This window comes from Amblyomma mixtum, chromosome 10 (assembly GCF_055824585.1).
Source record: "Amblyomma mixtum isolate Tamu chromosome 10, ASM5582458v1, whole genome shotgun sequence".
Taxonomy (NCBI): Eukaryota; Metazoa; Arthropoda; class Arachnida; order Ixodida; family Ixodidae; genus Amblyomma; species Amblyomma mixtum.
In genome coordinates this window covers 66,273,071-66,289,379 of record NC_143021.1, presented here as the reverse complement: position 1 = coordinate 66,289,379, position 16,309 = coordinate 66,273,071, and the positions used below count along the sequence as shown (strand labels likewise).

The 16,309-nt window shown below is 47.7% G+C and overlaps 2 protein-coding genes across 3 annotated transcripts in view; both read right to left on the bottom strand.

The window, feature by feature from the left end:
- The window catches only part of hyx (cell division cycle 73 hyrax), a 106,927-nt gene extending 100,856 nt beyond the window's left edge, over window positions 1-6,071 (bottom strand). For both annotated transcript variants that reach the window (XM_089562752.1, XM_089562753.1), the window contains exons 1-4: window positions 5,899-6,071; window positions 5,400-5,505; window positions 3,581-3,619; window positions 2,884-2,965 (exon numbers count right to left, since the gene is read on the bottom strand). In XM_089562752.1, the coding sequence (XP_089418878.1) occupies window positions 2,884-2,965; window positions 3,581-3,619; window positions 5,400-5,505; window positions 5,899-6,029 (358 nt within the window). In that variant the 5' untranslated portion in view covers window positions 6,030-6,071. The remainder of the gene's footprint in view (window positions 1-2,883; window positions 2,966-3,580; window positions 3,620-5,399; window positions 5,506-5,898) is intronic.
- Window positions 6,072-12,093: 6,022 nt separating this feature from the next.
- On the bottom strand, window positions 12,094-16,065 carry LOC149326007 (large ribosomal subunit protein uL15m-like). The gene is made up of 2 exons (XM_089562412.1): window positions 15,542-16,065; window positions 12,094-12,702 (listed from the first exon to the last, which is right to left on the bottom strand). Exons 1-2 carry the CDS (start codon window positions 15,980-15,982, stop codon window positions 12,265-12,267), a joined length of 879 nt encoding a protein of 292 aa, XP_089418538.1. The 5' UTR covers window positions 15,983-16,065; the 3' UTR covers window positions 12,094-12,264.
- Window positions 16,066-16,309: the final 244 nt, after the last annotated feature.

The window sequence follows — 16,309 nt, the reverse complement described above, 5'->3', positions numbered from 1 at the left end:
TTTTCTGTTACCTATGAACAGGAAATGTTACTTTCGATGAAGCATGAAGTGACCCTTCATGCGGACATGGCAAGATACGCAGCCACGGCCATAATGTCTGGGAGCACATTATACGGAGTGTAGCATAACCTACAGCCTGACCTTGCAAACATTAGGAGATGCTTAAAACCTGTGCTAGCAAGTGCCGCTGGTGCGCTGCCGCATAACCCCAAGAAACTTTCACATTTTCTTTGAGCAAAGTTCAAACGTGAAGCGTCCTCCGCATTATTTTGGCTGCACCAGTACAGTAAAATCTTGTTTAGACAGACCCCAATAGTGTCCCAAGATTTCGGTCAGTTGCAAGAGAAGTCTGCTGCAGAACAGCAGTTCTATTACACCAGACTTTTATCATAACCATAGGTGAGTCTGTTATAACCAGATTGACTTTCAACCTGCACATAGCTGCATATTTGACCTTGTTCATTCAGTCTTAACACCCTTAAAAGAAGGTAGATGTATGACTACTAGGTTTTGATATATATTTCAGCATCCATTTTCAGGGTGATCTAAGCCAGGCCAGGGATTGATCATTAACGCAGAGAATTGGGGGAAGGGAAACGACCAGCGTCCGGAGCTGACCTATTTCACGCTATAGTATTTGCAGGGCCAAAGGCAGCAGCAGGCCCCTTGCGTGCATAATTGTGTACTTAGCATCCCTAACTTGACAGCTTTGGCATTCCGCAGGTGGGCCAAACACTGCAGGACCGAATCCTGGCAGCAGTGACTGAATTTTATGGGAGTGGGCGTGGTGCATGCTCCGGACTACAGCACCGAGTTCCTCCGGCCCTAGCAATGAAACTGGTGCCACCCCTGATGTTTCGAACTGCGTGCCGCAGTTGTCTATGTGGCACGCTACCGCTAGCAGCCATCTTCCTGAAAGATTGATAGGTGGCCCCAGAGAAAACTTGAGCAGTTCACGAGCGTGCACAGCACCAAAATCCGAAACTACTGCCACAGGACCTCTCGTGGCGAACGGCAGTTCAGGTAGCTGACTTTGCCACTCACCGGCTGAATCAGTTGCAACATCAGAACATGCAAGTGTTGGAAGGTGCGCTGTTCTATTGTCTTCAACCTCCGTTAGAGCCTAACAACTGCCCATGCACTTACAACATTATATCAGTGTACGGGCCACTCCTCCAAATTCATGGTCCATGCTTACGCCAGTTTACATCACTTATCGGGTATTTCGTCATCAGAAAGTCGCAAGTTGGAATCAGAGAGGCAGGAAAAAGTTTTTGACTCTGAATCCAAACCTCTCAGCAATAAATGCACTTTTCGCTATCAGACAAGCCACGAAATGCCCAACTACTGGATTTCACTAACAAATTTGATAAGAGTTGTCCTCAGGAAAGGAAAGAGGCGACTTCAACTCTCCAGTGCATGCCGAAGTTTTTGCCGGATGGGTGCGTGGCTGGGGCAAGGAGTTGAGGAGGCAGCAGATGCCCCCCACAACTGCAGCGCTGGAGAATGCTGAACCTCAGTTCTTGCCCTGAACTGAACAGCAGTGATACCAAGGCGTGGTAATGCCCTTCGAAGCTGGGTACCACAAGCGAGTGACAGACCGGCTAGTGTTAAACATGAAGCTGAACCATGACACTAAGATCTACCTGTACATGGCAATCGAAATGCTTTACATGGCATGGATGAATGTGACTGCCAGCACTGTTTTCGGTATGCACAGTTTTCCACCAACGAAAGTGACCAAGGCACTAACATGTTAATGGACAGAGTAGTTGACCCTATGATACTGCAACACATCAGACAAAGCAGTACCGTCATACTCCATGGCGCTGGTATTGTGCGTGGAGATAAAACCTGCTGTGGCAACAGAGGAGCTGAACAATGACGACTTTGTGCTTGATACTACCTGCCTGCACGAAGGGAGTGGGGGACAAAGACCCCTGTGGGTACATCATCTCTCAGGCACTGGACGTGGTGTGCACAAAAACAGCCTTGAGACAGCTGAGAAGGACGTTAAGGAAGGGGCCCCAGTGAAGCACCCACCATCCACATGAAAAGGCAATAAAAGCAGTCTGTTTCTTGCCATATGTGACACAAGCAAGAATGATTAGCACTTTACTGCGGATTCAGCTGCAATGGCAGCTGATACCTTGGTGATGGCTTACCTACAGTAAATGCACCCTCACATACAATAATTGGTAAGTGGCTGTAACAAAGTGACGGTTAAACAAAAAAAATACGACCCCTCTTTTGACTTGGTTATAATGAGATCTAAGTGTACACAAATAGGCTATAGGCCAAAACTGCAACAGGCTGTCACAGTGCTGGTCTTAACCAACTCAAGAGTCAGGCAGAGCACATAAGGCAGAGGCAGAGCCAGCAGCATCCCTTCCCGTGACCCTCACTTCTGAAGCAACACAATTTACACACACAGACGGTGAGCAGAGGTGCACTACTGCAAACTTCAAGGAACCCTGAAGCGATTTCACAGTTAATAAAGTCGATTGCTGAGCTAGATGGCACATGATCAATTAAAAACAGCAGCAGAGAAGACCAAAAAGTAACAGACACACAACGAGGACGGTGCTGCACTGACAACTGGGGCCGAATTACAGGTCGCTCTCAATCCAAAACAGTCTCGTAGATCTGTTGCACTAAAATATGCCCATCGAAATCATTTCAGGTTCCCATTAACAGCCTGAAGTTACAGAATGAGCCATCATTCCTGCTTGCACAGCTCTCGAACTCGGAGGTGACAAGCGACCCGACATACTAGCTCGGCCAGACGCCAACCAGTGCCAGGATGTGGCTAGCACCCTCCATGAGTTGGAGAGCTCTGCACTGCACAGACACTGCAAGGCTGGCATGAGAGGCATGACCCACCCTGTGTGGGGATCTCGATGGGGGCACTCTTGTCTATGTTGGCCGAGGTGGCTGTCTCCCCATTCAGGTAGGCCAGGATGTCCTGCATGACCAGCACAAAATGTCACACAAAAGCCGCCTCCAACAGCCCACAGGAGATGACCCTTGGAACTGACCACATTAGAAAATTATTTGTACCAATCCAAGTAAGCACACAAAGCATGAAAATAATGAACACAGGTAGAGGGTCAAAACAACACCTCCATAGACTGCTACTGCAAACCACTTTCCGGCCTGCCCGCTTAATAACTTTATCTTACATCACTGACTCAAACTCAGAGGCACAAGGAAAAAATTTCAAGCTTCTCGGCAAAGCAAGCACATTGCTCCACCGGCAAAGCATGAAAAAAATTCCCACATGCCATTTTAGTTATACTGAATACATGAAACGAAGGAGAACTATACACAGCAATCAAAAGCAACCAAGAAAGGAAGTTTCATGCACAACACCTCTGCAAGGTGAATTCTTGCACGTGACTTCCTTACCAAACCAATGCACATGACAACAGCAGCAGGCACCCTTGCTGAGCCCCATTCAAATTTAGTTTCCTTTAGGAAACTTCAAGTTGTCTCTCACTCTGGGGCCACAGGGGAAGGAAGGCTGAGTGGTTTTTTCAATCACTGCACTCAAACCTGTTGCACAGTGAAGGTGGCTCACCTTCCTGTCAGGACGCCTGACAACAGGGATGTTTTCAGCCTGAAAAGAAAACAAAAAAAAAATGATGCAACACCTTACAACCACATTTGTTGCGATGGAAATGTACAGGGCATGTCAAAGCCCTCCCAGGCCACTTCTCCCAGTTTGGGAACGCCCCACTTCATGGCTCAGAAGCAGAAGGGAGGAGGAGGAATACAACAACACGTGTCCGGGGAGTTTTCAACACACCCTGTACGTGGTTGCAAAGTTGAAACACCCCGACCTGAACAACCGACAAGGCTGGTACCACAAAGCTGTCAAAAACAAACAGCCCCAGAAATTACACGTGTCAGGATTTAATAATAATTTGCAAAATAAAGCTTCCACAATGACGGTTTCCTCACCTCACATGCATGCAATCTCACAGTTTTCTGTCCGCTAGTTGACACATGTGCCTCAATTCAACATATACTTGCAGACTACTCTCCCATCATCGCAATGACTGCAAACGTCATCCACTGCACTGTGCTGAGAAGACCAACAGCAACCGTGAAATTATCCTTTAAACTTGAATGTCATAGCAGCCACCATGTTTGTGACCATGCAGGAAAACTGCACTTTGAAAACTATGCATTCATCATGGCGTGCAACATATTAGCAGAGGTCAAACACATTGCTCAACTACGCAACACTTATGGGTAGAAGCTGCCAACTCAATATACCAGAAGGACCAAGTTTACCTGAACTGCCTACAATCAAAAGCTATTCAATCACACAGGTAGTGTGGTTGGATTATAGCCGCGTCAAATGAGTTACAGAGGCTAAGTTTCAATCATTTACAAAGTTATAACATCCAATCTGTGAATAATTTTATTTAGTTCTTGCCACAACATGTTGCAAAATTCACCTCTTCAGGGCTACCAAAACAGGTTTCATCAACCTATCACTGCACATCTTCTTCATACAGAAACAAAAGGTCACCAGTTAAGAACTTGAGCACAATACAATGAGCAGCATGTTACCAAATTCTCATTTGCTGTGCTTTTCTGAGCTGCGGCCTCATAAAGCCGCAGCTCAGAAAAGCACAGCACACCAGGCTATACTAAAACCTTCCATTACGTCACGGGCCTTGTTTCCCTATTAAATTCACACCCTGCATTTCGACCAAGCTCAGCTATCACTTATCTTGTTGAACATTAATCGTAAGCTGCCAATTTCTTAAATCCATTCCAGGCATCACTACAGACTTGACATGTTCTGTGCCCTTCCTATTCATGGGAATGCAGCAGCCAACTCATTGCATTTACCTTTCTTTTCCGTCAGGCAATGCTTTCGACCCCAGTGCAAGTAAGTGCACACACATGAAATGCCACGGATGATGTGTACGCCATTACCTACACTAGCTGCACGCCCTTTACCTTAAGTAGCTGCACCCAAACGCTGCAGTCTTTTATGCTACATGCTCACCACGGTGGCGTCCCAGCAATTAGGTGCAGAGGGTCTACGAAAAACGCTACTAAGAACACTTTTCACTTCAGCGGCAGCTGTGCTACAAGAACGACAGGGACGTTCAAGCTGGACACATTTACCAGCGTGTGTACACGCTCGGGGCATCTTTTAACCGCGCGAGTCGACTGGCTCACTGCTCGCATTCAGAACACCACCTCAGGGTGCCCAGACACCGGTAAATGTCGCACAATGAAGCCAAGCTGCCCGTTCAAAACCATTCTGCTGTACGCTGCTAAGCACTTGGATTCGCAGTCGCAGGTAGACCATCACTGTAAAACACGCGCTTTCGCTACGGGCCCTTCGAAGAAACCGCGATCCAGAAAGCACTCACCGCGGCCTGCCGCACGTACACCGGATGAGATAGGTGCACGTTTTTGAGAAGAAACAGCAAGCACTGAAGCGTGTAGTACTCCCGCGGGGTGCCATCCTTTCCGGACCTGGAGACAAAAAATGAGACGCACATTTGATACCCTGGCTTGGGGCCGCTACAAATGCATCGCGGCTCACGACAGCATGCAGCGTACTTCGGCCGGGACATCAGGCTGAACGCCTAGTCTGCGCCAATACGCGGACCACGTACTATGCAACGCCTGCGGGATGGATCGTCGTTTGCAGGCTGCGGCGCTTTCCCAGACACCGCTTCCCGCATTTCCACCCTCGTTTAGCATCGATAAAGATCAAGCCTGCCTCCGATCTCGATCCGCGCTTAATACGCGGCTGGTTAATAACGTCACTTTCAGTCGCAGCAAGAGCACACTGCCTAAGCCTAGGGAAAAAAAACGCGCAACAGCGTCTACCGAGAGATCAAATCCGCTAAAAGCGGCACTCACCCCCACACGAGGTAGTTTGTCTTCACAGTCTTCGGCCAGGAGTACTCATCGAAGATTATTTGCGAGTTTTTCTCAGTGATATCCTTTTTGTTGACATTGAACTGCCGCAGCAAGCTCAACGGGTCGGCCATGATTGCAAGAAACGCATGCGCCCAAACGCGCAGCAAGTCCTCACCACCAAGACCTACTGAACTACAGACCTGCACATTTGGCGGGGTCCTATGGAGCAGCGTGCGCCAACTTTCGTTAGCTTATTGGCCGTTGAGGGCGCTCGGTTGACCTGTTCGTCTGCTGTCATCATCATCATCGTTTGCCAATTTGAGCAAGATATTTAATACATTTGTTTCGTCTTCATCTGCTATCTTACCATAAACGATAAAAATATCCACAATAACGACTTTTTTCGCTCTGGATGAGTATAAAAAACGTATTTCTATTTATCCGCTTTCTTTTCGTCAGCACCACCGTGCCTAGCATAGATAAATGGATGTTAATGATTACGTGGACAAACAACGAAACTGCCTTGTTTGAAATAAAATAATGGAGGAGGCCATCTTGTTCAACAGGTATAATGTAGCGCCACGCTTCCCGTAGGTGCCTTTTCCTAGCGGCAAAAGGCATGAACTAGAACATGCGCGCTGGAGCAGTGCCAAATGTGCAGGTCTGTAGTTCAGTAGGTCTTGCTCACCACCCTCACCCTCACTCTGAAGAGAGAGCATGGAGCGTACAGGAGGGAGGAAGCACCTACAAGGTAGAAGCTCTTGCATAGGTGGATGAATGTTAAAAACGTCTTCTCTGAAGCGGGATGGTGGCAGATTTCAGTATACAAAAAAAAAAAATGTTTTTTTTTGCAGTGGAAGCACGAACCACGCCGTAAGGGACGGGAGGACGGTGGGAGTGAAAGAAGACAGAAAGAAAGATGTGCCGTTGTGGAGGGTTCCGGTTTAGTTTCAACCACCTGAGGATCTTTAACGCGCACTAACATCGCACAGCACACGGGCGTCTTTGCATTTCGCCTCCACTGAAACACAGCCGCCGCGGCCGGGTTCGAACCCGGGAACTGCGGCTCAGTAGCCGAGCGCCCCTAACCACTAGGATGCCCACATTTTACGATTGATGAAATCTCTGCCCTTTCTTTGGTGCAGTGATGGGAATATGGGTGCCATCAAATTATGGCACCACATATCTGTGGGATGTGGCACTTCTCGCAGAACTTCCTGGCAGTCAATGTGGCCTCTGCAGTTGATGGCAGGTAGATATATTTGCTTGCGAGGTGCCTTCTTACAGAAAAGGTACACATATTTCTGCACAGTGCTTTTGTGGATTCCAAGCTGGTTTGCTACGGACGGCGTGACTGCTGCGCGCGCGGGCGACAGCTCTTTCTTCGGCTGAGGAACGCGTCCGGTTGTTTCGTCGCGGCGCTCTCCGCCAGCGAGGCCTCGTGGTACAGTGGCTGGAATACTGTTCCAGCCACTGTACTCGTGGGGACATTCCCGCCAACTCGTCCCATCCGGCCTTGGAGCAATTGCCATGCTAACTGCAGGCGTGAGGACAGTTTGTAAGCACGGGTACTGAACAGATGGGCCTGAAGGTGACTCTCCTCGAACCTAGGTTTACCAGAGGTTGAAACAACAAGCACCATGGGAAAGTGAGAATGTTCGCGAAGGCCGCGGGAGGAAGGGAGAATCCTCCGAAATCTTGATAGTGGAAAGTGTACATATTTCTGAAGTGTTTGCTGAGATGACTTCTTTCCAAAATCATTGATTGGCTGTGTTGTCCTTCGCCAATTGTTGACTGGTAATGTTTTCCTTTCCCCAATGATTTAATGGGTGGATGTTTGTGGAGTTACCTGATTGGTTGCAGTCCCCACCGAGGGCGGGCACATAAGGTTTAAAACTAGCTGTTTCGGCTGGACTGAGGGCTGGTTTTGTCACATAAAACTATGAGTCAGTCAATTTCGATGGAGGCGAAATTCTAGAGGCCCGTGTACTGTGCGATGTCAGTGCAGCACGTTAAAGAACCCCAGGTGGTTGACATTTCCGGAGCCCTTCACTACGGCGTCCCTCATAGCCTGAGTCGCTTTGGGACGTTAAACCCTAATAAACCAAACCAAATGTAAATAAGTTTTCTCCTTGCTTGTAGCTTTCTTTGTTTTATAAATTGCTAATAAAAAGTTAACCTCTCCAGAAGTGTCCTCTAGCAATGTGATTGAGCAGTATCGAATCTGCAAGATGTCAAGCATCCTTCAATGAATCAACTCAATGTCCCTCAACAAGATTGAGAGGGAAACTTAACTGTGATGAAACATTGTGGCGATTTTTGGCAATGGAATTGAGGTGGCAACCAAATTGGCCGCACCCTTTTTGATTGGTTGGACGCATAGTTCGAACTTCATTTTTATGTACTCGGAAAGGGATATAAAAAAGAATGTCTCTGAGTACTGTCACCGTTTCGCTCGAGAAAGAAACTAGAAAAGAAAAGCAGTACAAGCGAGTGAAAGCTAATAAGAATGTAGCTAGGGCGACAGTTTTTGTTTCGCCTAAAATTATCGTGCAAGCGAGTGCTGCTGTTCAAACTGCCGATACTGAGAAGGCAGCGAAGAGAAAAATGTCCGACGGACGCCACAGCCAAAAATGTGACCAGCAGAGAACAGAAAACTGAGGGCGGAAGTGGGAGGAGGAGCTTCTCATAAACAGGGTGCCGGCATGTTCAACACTGGACTGTCCTTGGGAAGAGTTGAAAATTAAGCTCCCCTGCCACACTCTCCCCGGAGTCCAGGAATTTTTTTTTACGTGTGGTCATGAAAAGGCTCCCGTCAGCGTCATGTAAGCGGAACTCCGTCACCAGCAGTTTGAGCGGCTGGGGGCTGCCCTGGCAAGTCAACAACCGCATACAAGCTTCCAATCTATGTGTGCAAGGCATGGTTCTGATTTGTGGCGCATAATCTTTGGCACTGGGCAAGTGAAATCGAGATGAGCTTGTGAAATACGATTTTGTCTAGTACAGTAAGTGGATTAACTTCTGTTTGCACGCACCGATTCCAGCAATCCTACCCGCACTGATATCTGGACAGCATGAGGTATCCTTTGAACCGGATACTGGAATTTCCTCTAAGAATTGGATAGCGCTTTTTCCCAGTAAAGTCCTACTGATTCAGCATGGCGTGCACTACAAAATGGCTCACAAGTTAGCTGCATACGCATTCTTCCGCAAATGACGTTGGAGAATAATCTTGTGCAATATAAACACCCCCTACTATCACACAGATGCACATGTGGTCTCCGCATGCACTGACCTCAAAAACACCGCACTGTTTTGTAAAACCTCTTTCAGCGATAACATATTCAGTAATATTCTAAATTGATCAACACCGCGAAATAAGTAAATAAAATAAAAAATTCCCTGCGCCCCTTGGTTTCTGTGGCTGTTGGCTTCTTTCATATTTATAACGAGCCCCTCATTCCCCTTCCCTTGTTTGCTTAATTGCTTAGCGAGGGCCTCGGTTCTGGCAGCCTTGACGCCATAGGAAGCATAAGAGGGTTCTCACGCAGCTTCCACCCTCTTCGTTCGATGACGTTCTACGTCACACCTGCGGTAACTCAGGACGTTCCACGTCCGCCGCTTATGAGCGTGGTTGGCGCTGATGAACACTCTCAAGGTTAGGTTACTTGTAAACATAAATACCCCCGAAAGCAGAAGATTTGACAGCCGTCGCCGTAGCTCAGAGGTAGAGCACCGGACGCTTAATTCGGAGGTCGTGGGTTCGGATCCCACCGGCGGCAGTGGTTGTTTTTTCTTCTGCTTTTCTAATCAATTAGCTTTAAGCGATAACATATTCAGTAATATTCTAAATTGATCAACACCGCGAAATAAGTAAATAAAATAAAAAATTCCCTGCGCCCCTTGGTTTCTGTGGCTGTTGGCTTCTTTCATATTTATAACGAGCCCCTCATTCCCCTTCCCTTGTTTGCTCTCTTTCAGACAGGGATTATGTGCAATCCAGAAAATTACAAACTACACTGCAGACATGTCCACAGATCGGTCACACATAGTAAGCATAGGAGGTTTTGTAAATGAATTGATAATGGCAACTCCCCCTAGCATCGTTATTCCAGCCATTTCCCTTCCGTGAGGAAATGACTCAATCGTTTGAAAAACACGCTCCATTTTGCATGCCACGAAAAGTATTCATAGCCTCCACTTGACTCCAATGTGTTCATGCAGAGTCACGGAACGTCATTGTCAAGGAAGACCAAATATTGGTAACAGACACCATCCAACACTATTGTCATGGCAAACTCATTATTGTTACTTTGACACCGTCATAGGTGCACGCACAAGGAAGCGCACCCCCCCCCCCAATCGTCAAAGCCCCCTAATCGCTAAGTGTGCCCCATACATTTCCTCTGTCGGACATGTTCCATCATTGTTTACAGTGCACTGCTATGGCCAAGTAGGTTTTTTAACAGCTGAAGACCTATGACGTTGCATTCCAAGAACTGTTTATATGCCGGGTCATTTTGAGGCAATCTTTTCAGGTTCTTTTTTGCAGTGACAGTAACCAAAAAACAAATCTCTCACATTTTCTGGGGTCTAGAGAGAGTGGAAATTGCTCCGGAAGCGCGATGCTACACTGATGCTTGAGCGGCGCAGTGACTGCCTTCCTCTGCCGGCACTCACGTGGTGAACAAGGGAGGGGAAAGCCTCAGCAAACGTTTCAGCAAGAGGACTGTCTCCATCTGGGTGAAGACAACGACCTCTTGTGGAAATGCTGCCCTGAGGCTTTCCCCTCCTTTGTTCACAGCGTCAAAAAACCATCTGCTTAACCTCCTCTGCCGATTAAAATAAAAACTACTGCTGAATATTATCTTGTACATATTAAAATTCCATCACATGGAAATAAATGTTTTATAATCATTCCTCATCTTTTCGCTCCGTTTTAGCTGTAAGGGCCTCGGTGAGGGGTTCACTGTACTGAAACTTGGCTGATTCTCATGGAGAACCCTGCGCACACCTATGGACACCCTTCAAAAATTTGTCCGAGCATCTTAGCTGACGCTCAATATCTCAGCAGCAAGCGCGGGAGCACACGTGCGTAGCATGCGGTGCATGGAATATGCGTGATGAGTGACCACTTCCATCGAGCATCATCGAACTATGAAAATTGGCCAACTAGCCCGACAAAGCCTGGCCAGCTCACCACCACCTCTCTGCGACTCAGGCTATGCCAGGGGAGCCACGAGGGCAGTCGGCAGTGAATCCCTCATCCCCTCTGATGTCAGCAAACAAGGAAAGAATGTGTGAACGTGAATGAGAGTGAGTGGACATGAGGGTGGGTGTGAGTGGTTGTGAGGGCGAGTGGTCATGAGTGTGAGCGTGAGTGAGTGGACATGAATGCGAGTGTGAATGAGTGGATGCGAGTGCGAGTGGCCATGAGTGTGATTGAGCCACCTCTCATGGTGCCGAGGTATGTCGGATAGATTGCCCACACATTGTGGGTTTACCATGGTCGAATTTATGAAAGTATGCGCGGTTATGATCGCTGGCGAACATTCTAAAATTTCTGAATATTTGGAAATTCTTGATCATCAATTCTCAAATGCGAGTATGGATTTAAAATCAAATATATTCGATTCGTATTCAAAATTTGGAATATTCCCACACCCCTACTTTCTACCCCATGAGATTTCAGTGCCAAATGATGGAATTAGACAATGTGCAGAAATTAGCAGTAGCCAGTCGATGGCTGTAACAACAAGAGGTGAATACCACCACTGCCCTCTTTGTTCTCAGCACAACTAATGCCCAATGGTGCTGAGAGTTGCTGACATGCTCAACCAGCACTGAGCAGACCCGTGATCTCAGTCAATATGTTCTTTTCTGCATAATTGCGCTCCAATCAGCCACCCACGGAGTTTGGACTGGAGCTAATGATCGTGGTGCAAGCCTCCGCCAAGACATATTGGCCTAGGTAGAGCCACCATAACTACACCAGAGCTACATTTGATTGTTGGCATGCAATGTCTTTCTCAATGGTAAGAGTCAATGTCACCACTCCACATTATATTAATAGTGCCCCAGAAAAATGCCATGCAGTTATTATAAATGCTGCTGATCTGGGTCCATCCTGAGGCAACTTGATGAGAGCACAGAATTAAATCTGTAAGAGAATGCCGAGAGTGACAAAAACACATCCCTAATTACAAGCCTATTTTATTCTGCACTGAATTCAAACACACATTTCCCATGGCATCATTAATCTTTTTGATTATGACAAAAATGAAAGTCCTCATCTGCAGCAGCACTGTGTTGGCAATGTTGCCCTGAAATGGAAGTCTCAAGCCAAGAGGCCAACAAAAATCCACCTCAGATGTTGTAGTACTGCTTGTACTCAGGGTCTGTTGGCCTGAGGATAACCTTGTCTCGCAGGTTCACCACCCAGCCTGGTTCAAGGCCATAAAAGACCTGACGTGGATCTTTCCGCTCCATGAGCATCTCACAGTTGGGGTCTTCCTCCAAGTTGGGTAGCTCGTAGCCATACTTCTGGGCCAAAATGTAACGGTGTTTGGCCACCTCCCGAGGATCTGCCAGGTAGCCACGAAATGCCGGGTCACTGTAATACCGAATGGCATCCTCTGGTGGCAGCTTGCGCTTGGGAATGGGGCAGCCCCGCTTGAAGAACTTCTCAGCATTCATGAGCGCTGTGACGGATTCAATGTCAAAGTAGGCTGTGGTGATGGTGCCTCCATTGCGTTCAATAGCAGCAATAACAGGCTCTCTCGCATGCTGGACCTCAATGTTCACCTGCAAAGACCAAAAGAATGAACCACCCCTGTTAAGGCACGAGTGGCCAACCAAAATGCCTTTAAAACTACAGGTGAACAATAAGAAGAAGAAGAAGCAGTTTTTGCTTCTGCACATAGAGTATCTTGCCTCCCTCTCCAGCTACTGAACCACAAGGTGCCCACTGCTGTCTGTGATGTGTCAAGCTTGGGCATTCCTGCTCAAAACCTGCCTGAAAACCCTGCCGTACCATTGCCTCATTTTGTAGAACTCCCAACAGCAAAATACTCAGACGTAGCACAGAAATCTGGGAGCAATGTGGAACTCCTAATGCATTCCGAATGCTCAGGGCTGGTGACAGGTGAAGTAGGCACTAGTTTGTGCCTGTCATTTACTGCCTGCACTACTGTAACATTGTCACAGGTCAAATTGTTCACCCGCAGCTCTACAACTGCAACTGTAAAAAAAATTCACGTGGTTGAACGTTTTGGTGCAGACATGAAAAAGAGACATAGCATAGCTTCGCTCTGTGCACATGCCAAAACACACACAAGTAGAACTGCATACTTCCTGGAGGAGGTAAGCACCCCTCAAAGGAGGCCCCCCAGCCAATCCCATTTCACAGAGGCGCTTGCCAGCCGCCCACGACGTCACTGTCTAAAGGGCTCCCCTGCTGAAAGGCATTCACCGCTGCATTGTTGAGTGGTATCCAAACAGAACCACATTCCTTCTAATTTCGTCATGGGGCAAATGTGTAAAACAAAAATATGAACTGCAATTTTTTTTTGAAAATTAAGAAAAATGGTTAACTAGCACTTGTGTCCATTATTTGTGCCAAGTTTCATTAGTGCAGATTTGATTATAGCATTGCTACAGAAAATTATTTTCTCCACTAAGTATGCAAACAAGTACTTTGACAGATATCTTCATCATTAGCCCAACTACGTCCACTGCGGGACCTCTCCCATAAACCCTGTTCTGCTGTGCCAGCTGTGGTCACGTTATCCTCGCACCTTATTCCCTTGCTTTATCTTCTCTTAGGACAAACTCAGGGGCCCCCGGTTATCTGCCATGCCTGGCTCATTTCTTCTTCTTTTTTTTTTTTCCTCAAATCAAAACAGTACATTTCTACACAAAACTTGCCACAAGAGTGGTAATACAGAAAGAGGTGCCATCATAGCTCATGACTAGTGCGAACACAATCAGAAACCCAGGACATGATTAACTGCCCCACCCCTGCATCTCTACACTATGGCCACCATTTTCCTTTGCACAGCTGCACTGTCCTCAACGTAAAGTCCAGCAGTCTCACAAGTTCCTGCCCCATGGCCGAGTCCACCTCAAGGGATAACGGCAAATCTGCTATTCGTGACCTGAGAGTATCTGCCTAGCCACAAACTCAGTCCATCTGTAAGAGAGTTGGCACCTTTGTGTAGCTTGGTCCAGAGATCACATCACTGCAAACTCCCTTTGTGGCAGCCAGAGGCAATGGAGTTGGGAGCCTCCACCCCAATCCCCCTCTGAGGCAATTCAATGGTTTGCCAGCCACAAAACTGGACTAGCATTCTGAACAAGCTGCTTCAGGTACTGCGGCTTGTTAGAGCTGATTCTGAATTGTTAGCTAGGTCTGTCCACCGCTCTCTACTGTTCTGTTCAATGCGCGCACACCAAGTCCAAGTTTTCTGTGCATGTACACCGAAATTACTGCCACAGTGGTACCAGGAGAACAAAAGGACATTGTGCAAGCTTACAGTAAGAAAACACCACTGAAAGAACTTGCAGTTATGTCTATGGTAGCTTCAGGTTTACATTCAAACAGACCATGTATGGTAGCTCCTAGATACTGCAGCCACCCAGTGGTATAACAACTGATAATCCTAAATCTAGAAGCATTCCACAAGGACTCGCTACCAACCCTAACATTTATATACTGACATTAAAGTGTTTGTAGGCATAATGTGTACCCACAAAGACTTTACTAAACTGCTTCCCAGGAGCTGGCCACAAAACAAGACCATTCAGAGAGGTTCTGCTTCACAGAACATATGGATAACATTTTCCCATGGTCATCATTTACACGCTTGTTTTAGTTAAGTCACGTCAACAGCATTTAGAGTTTACTGCACCTATTTAATGAGAAAGAAATGGTGGGTGCTCTGGTCGCAATATCCTCGAGGGGGCTCTTCGCAGAATTCTCGCCACGCGTAAGATGACCCCAAAATGAACACACATGCCATCCTTCCTCCAGCATGAGAGCAATGAAGGTCACGCGAAACAGTCCAGTCCCGGACGTCCAATCACTATGGCACCACACCTAAGGCGCTGAGAATATCCCCCCGAACTGACAGCTTCAAATATGAGGGGGGAGATCTGAGCTTACTTTTAAGGAGGCCTCTAAACACCTGCGAGTCGCAGCAGCGGCAGTGCGACTATTTTGGCCGACAAGTGGTCGCATTGTGCGCGCTTGTCGCGAGCGGTGTTTGGCGCCGCAAATGAAGTCAATCCTCTTTGCAAGGAAAAAGGCGCCTCCGCATGTCTGCTCAACTGCGCCGACAGCAAGTATCTTTGAAATTTCGCTTCTTTCCCTCCGCTCACCAGCGCTCTACACATACTATTGTGAGACATTCCAGCGGCAGTAGACGAGACAGGAGTCCCGTCTCGTCTACCTTCGTCCCTGTCTCTTCAGCCGCTGGAATGTCTCACAATAGCACTAGCAACCAATTAGCCCAGCTTTCTACGCTTAATGACATGCTCTACACATGCCTGCTCACCCCTGCGTTTCTCACTCGGAACCTCCTATCGAGCAACGGGGCGCAATTTTTGCATTAAAGGCTTCAAAACACAGCCACGAACAACGCACCTTGGCCTTGAAACTGTCTACACCCTCGGCGGTCAAGTGGACGCCAAAGTGACGATCGCTCGGGTTCAAGAAGTACTGCTTGGTGTTGCACAGCGCAGCCAGGTCAATGGGTCGCGTAGGGTCGACGCGGCCGAGATCGATGAACAGCTGCAGCTGGCCAAGAGACAGCGGTGGGTATTGGCGGCGCAGAAAGTGCTTCGCATTGTAGTTCTCCATGGGAATCTTCAGGTAGAACGGCGTTTGGCCGCCCTCGTAGCCCAGGCGAGCCCAGCCCATGTGGTGCTTGTGACCGTCTTTTTTCCAAAGCGTACGCAGGCGTGGGCCGTATGGAAGCATATCCTTGGTTACATAGTTGCTTCCCGGTGTGTCACGAAGGTTCGAAATTTTTACTCGAGGCAGGTATCGAAGAATCTGCAGCGCCTTTTCGGTTGTTGAAGACATACTCGCCGAAAGACACGCTACCTGCGCTGGGAAAGCAAGACGGCCCGATCCCGGCTCTTGGCCAGTCTTGGATTCGACAGACTTAAACCACTGTCACCTCTAGGGTAAGTAAGTGAGGGTTCTCAACTCCATGGAAAATCTAGAAAAGAATGTGAAAAAATTGACACACAGTATTGTTCAAGTCTTTGAAACGAGTGCGGTTCACTGTACTTCGGGTCGAGTCAACGTTCCTAGATAGTTTGTTTCGCACCGCCGCTCATTGGCGTGGCCAACGTTACTGGATGGCTACTGTCATCGGCACGTCCAGTGAAGCCATTGTGACGCCCT

Coding starts and splice junctions, on each gene's coding strand:
- LOC149326007 (XM_089562412.1), bottom strand. CDS start 15,982: ATGTCTTCAACAACCGAAAAGGCGCTGCAGATTCTTCGATACCTGCCT. Junction 12,703..15,541: donor TAGACAGTTTCAAGGCCAAG/GTGCGTTGTTCG, acceptor TGGTCTTTGCAG/GTGAACATTGAGGTCCAGCA.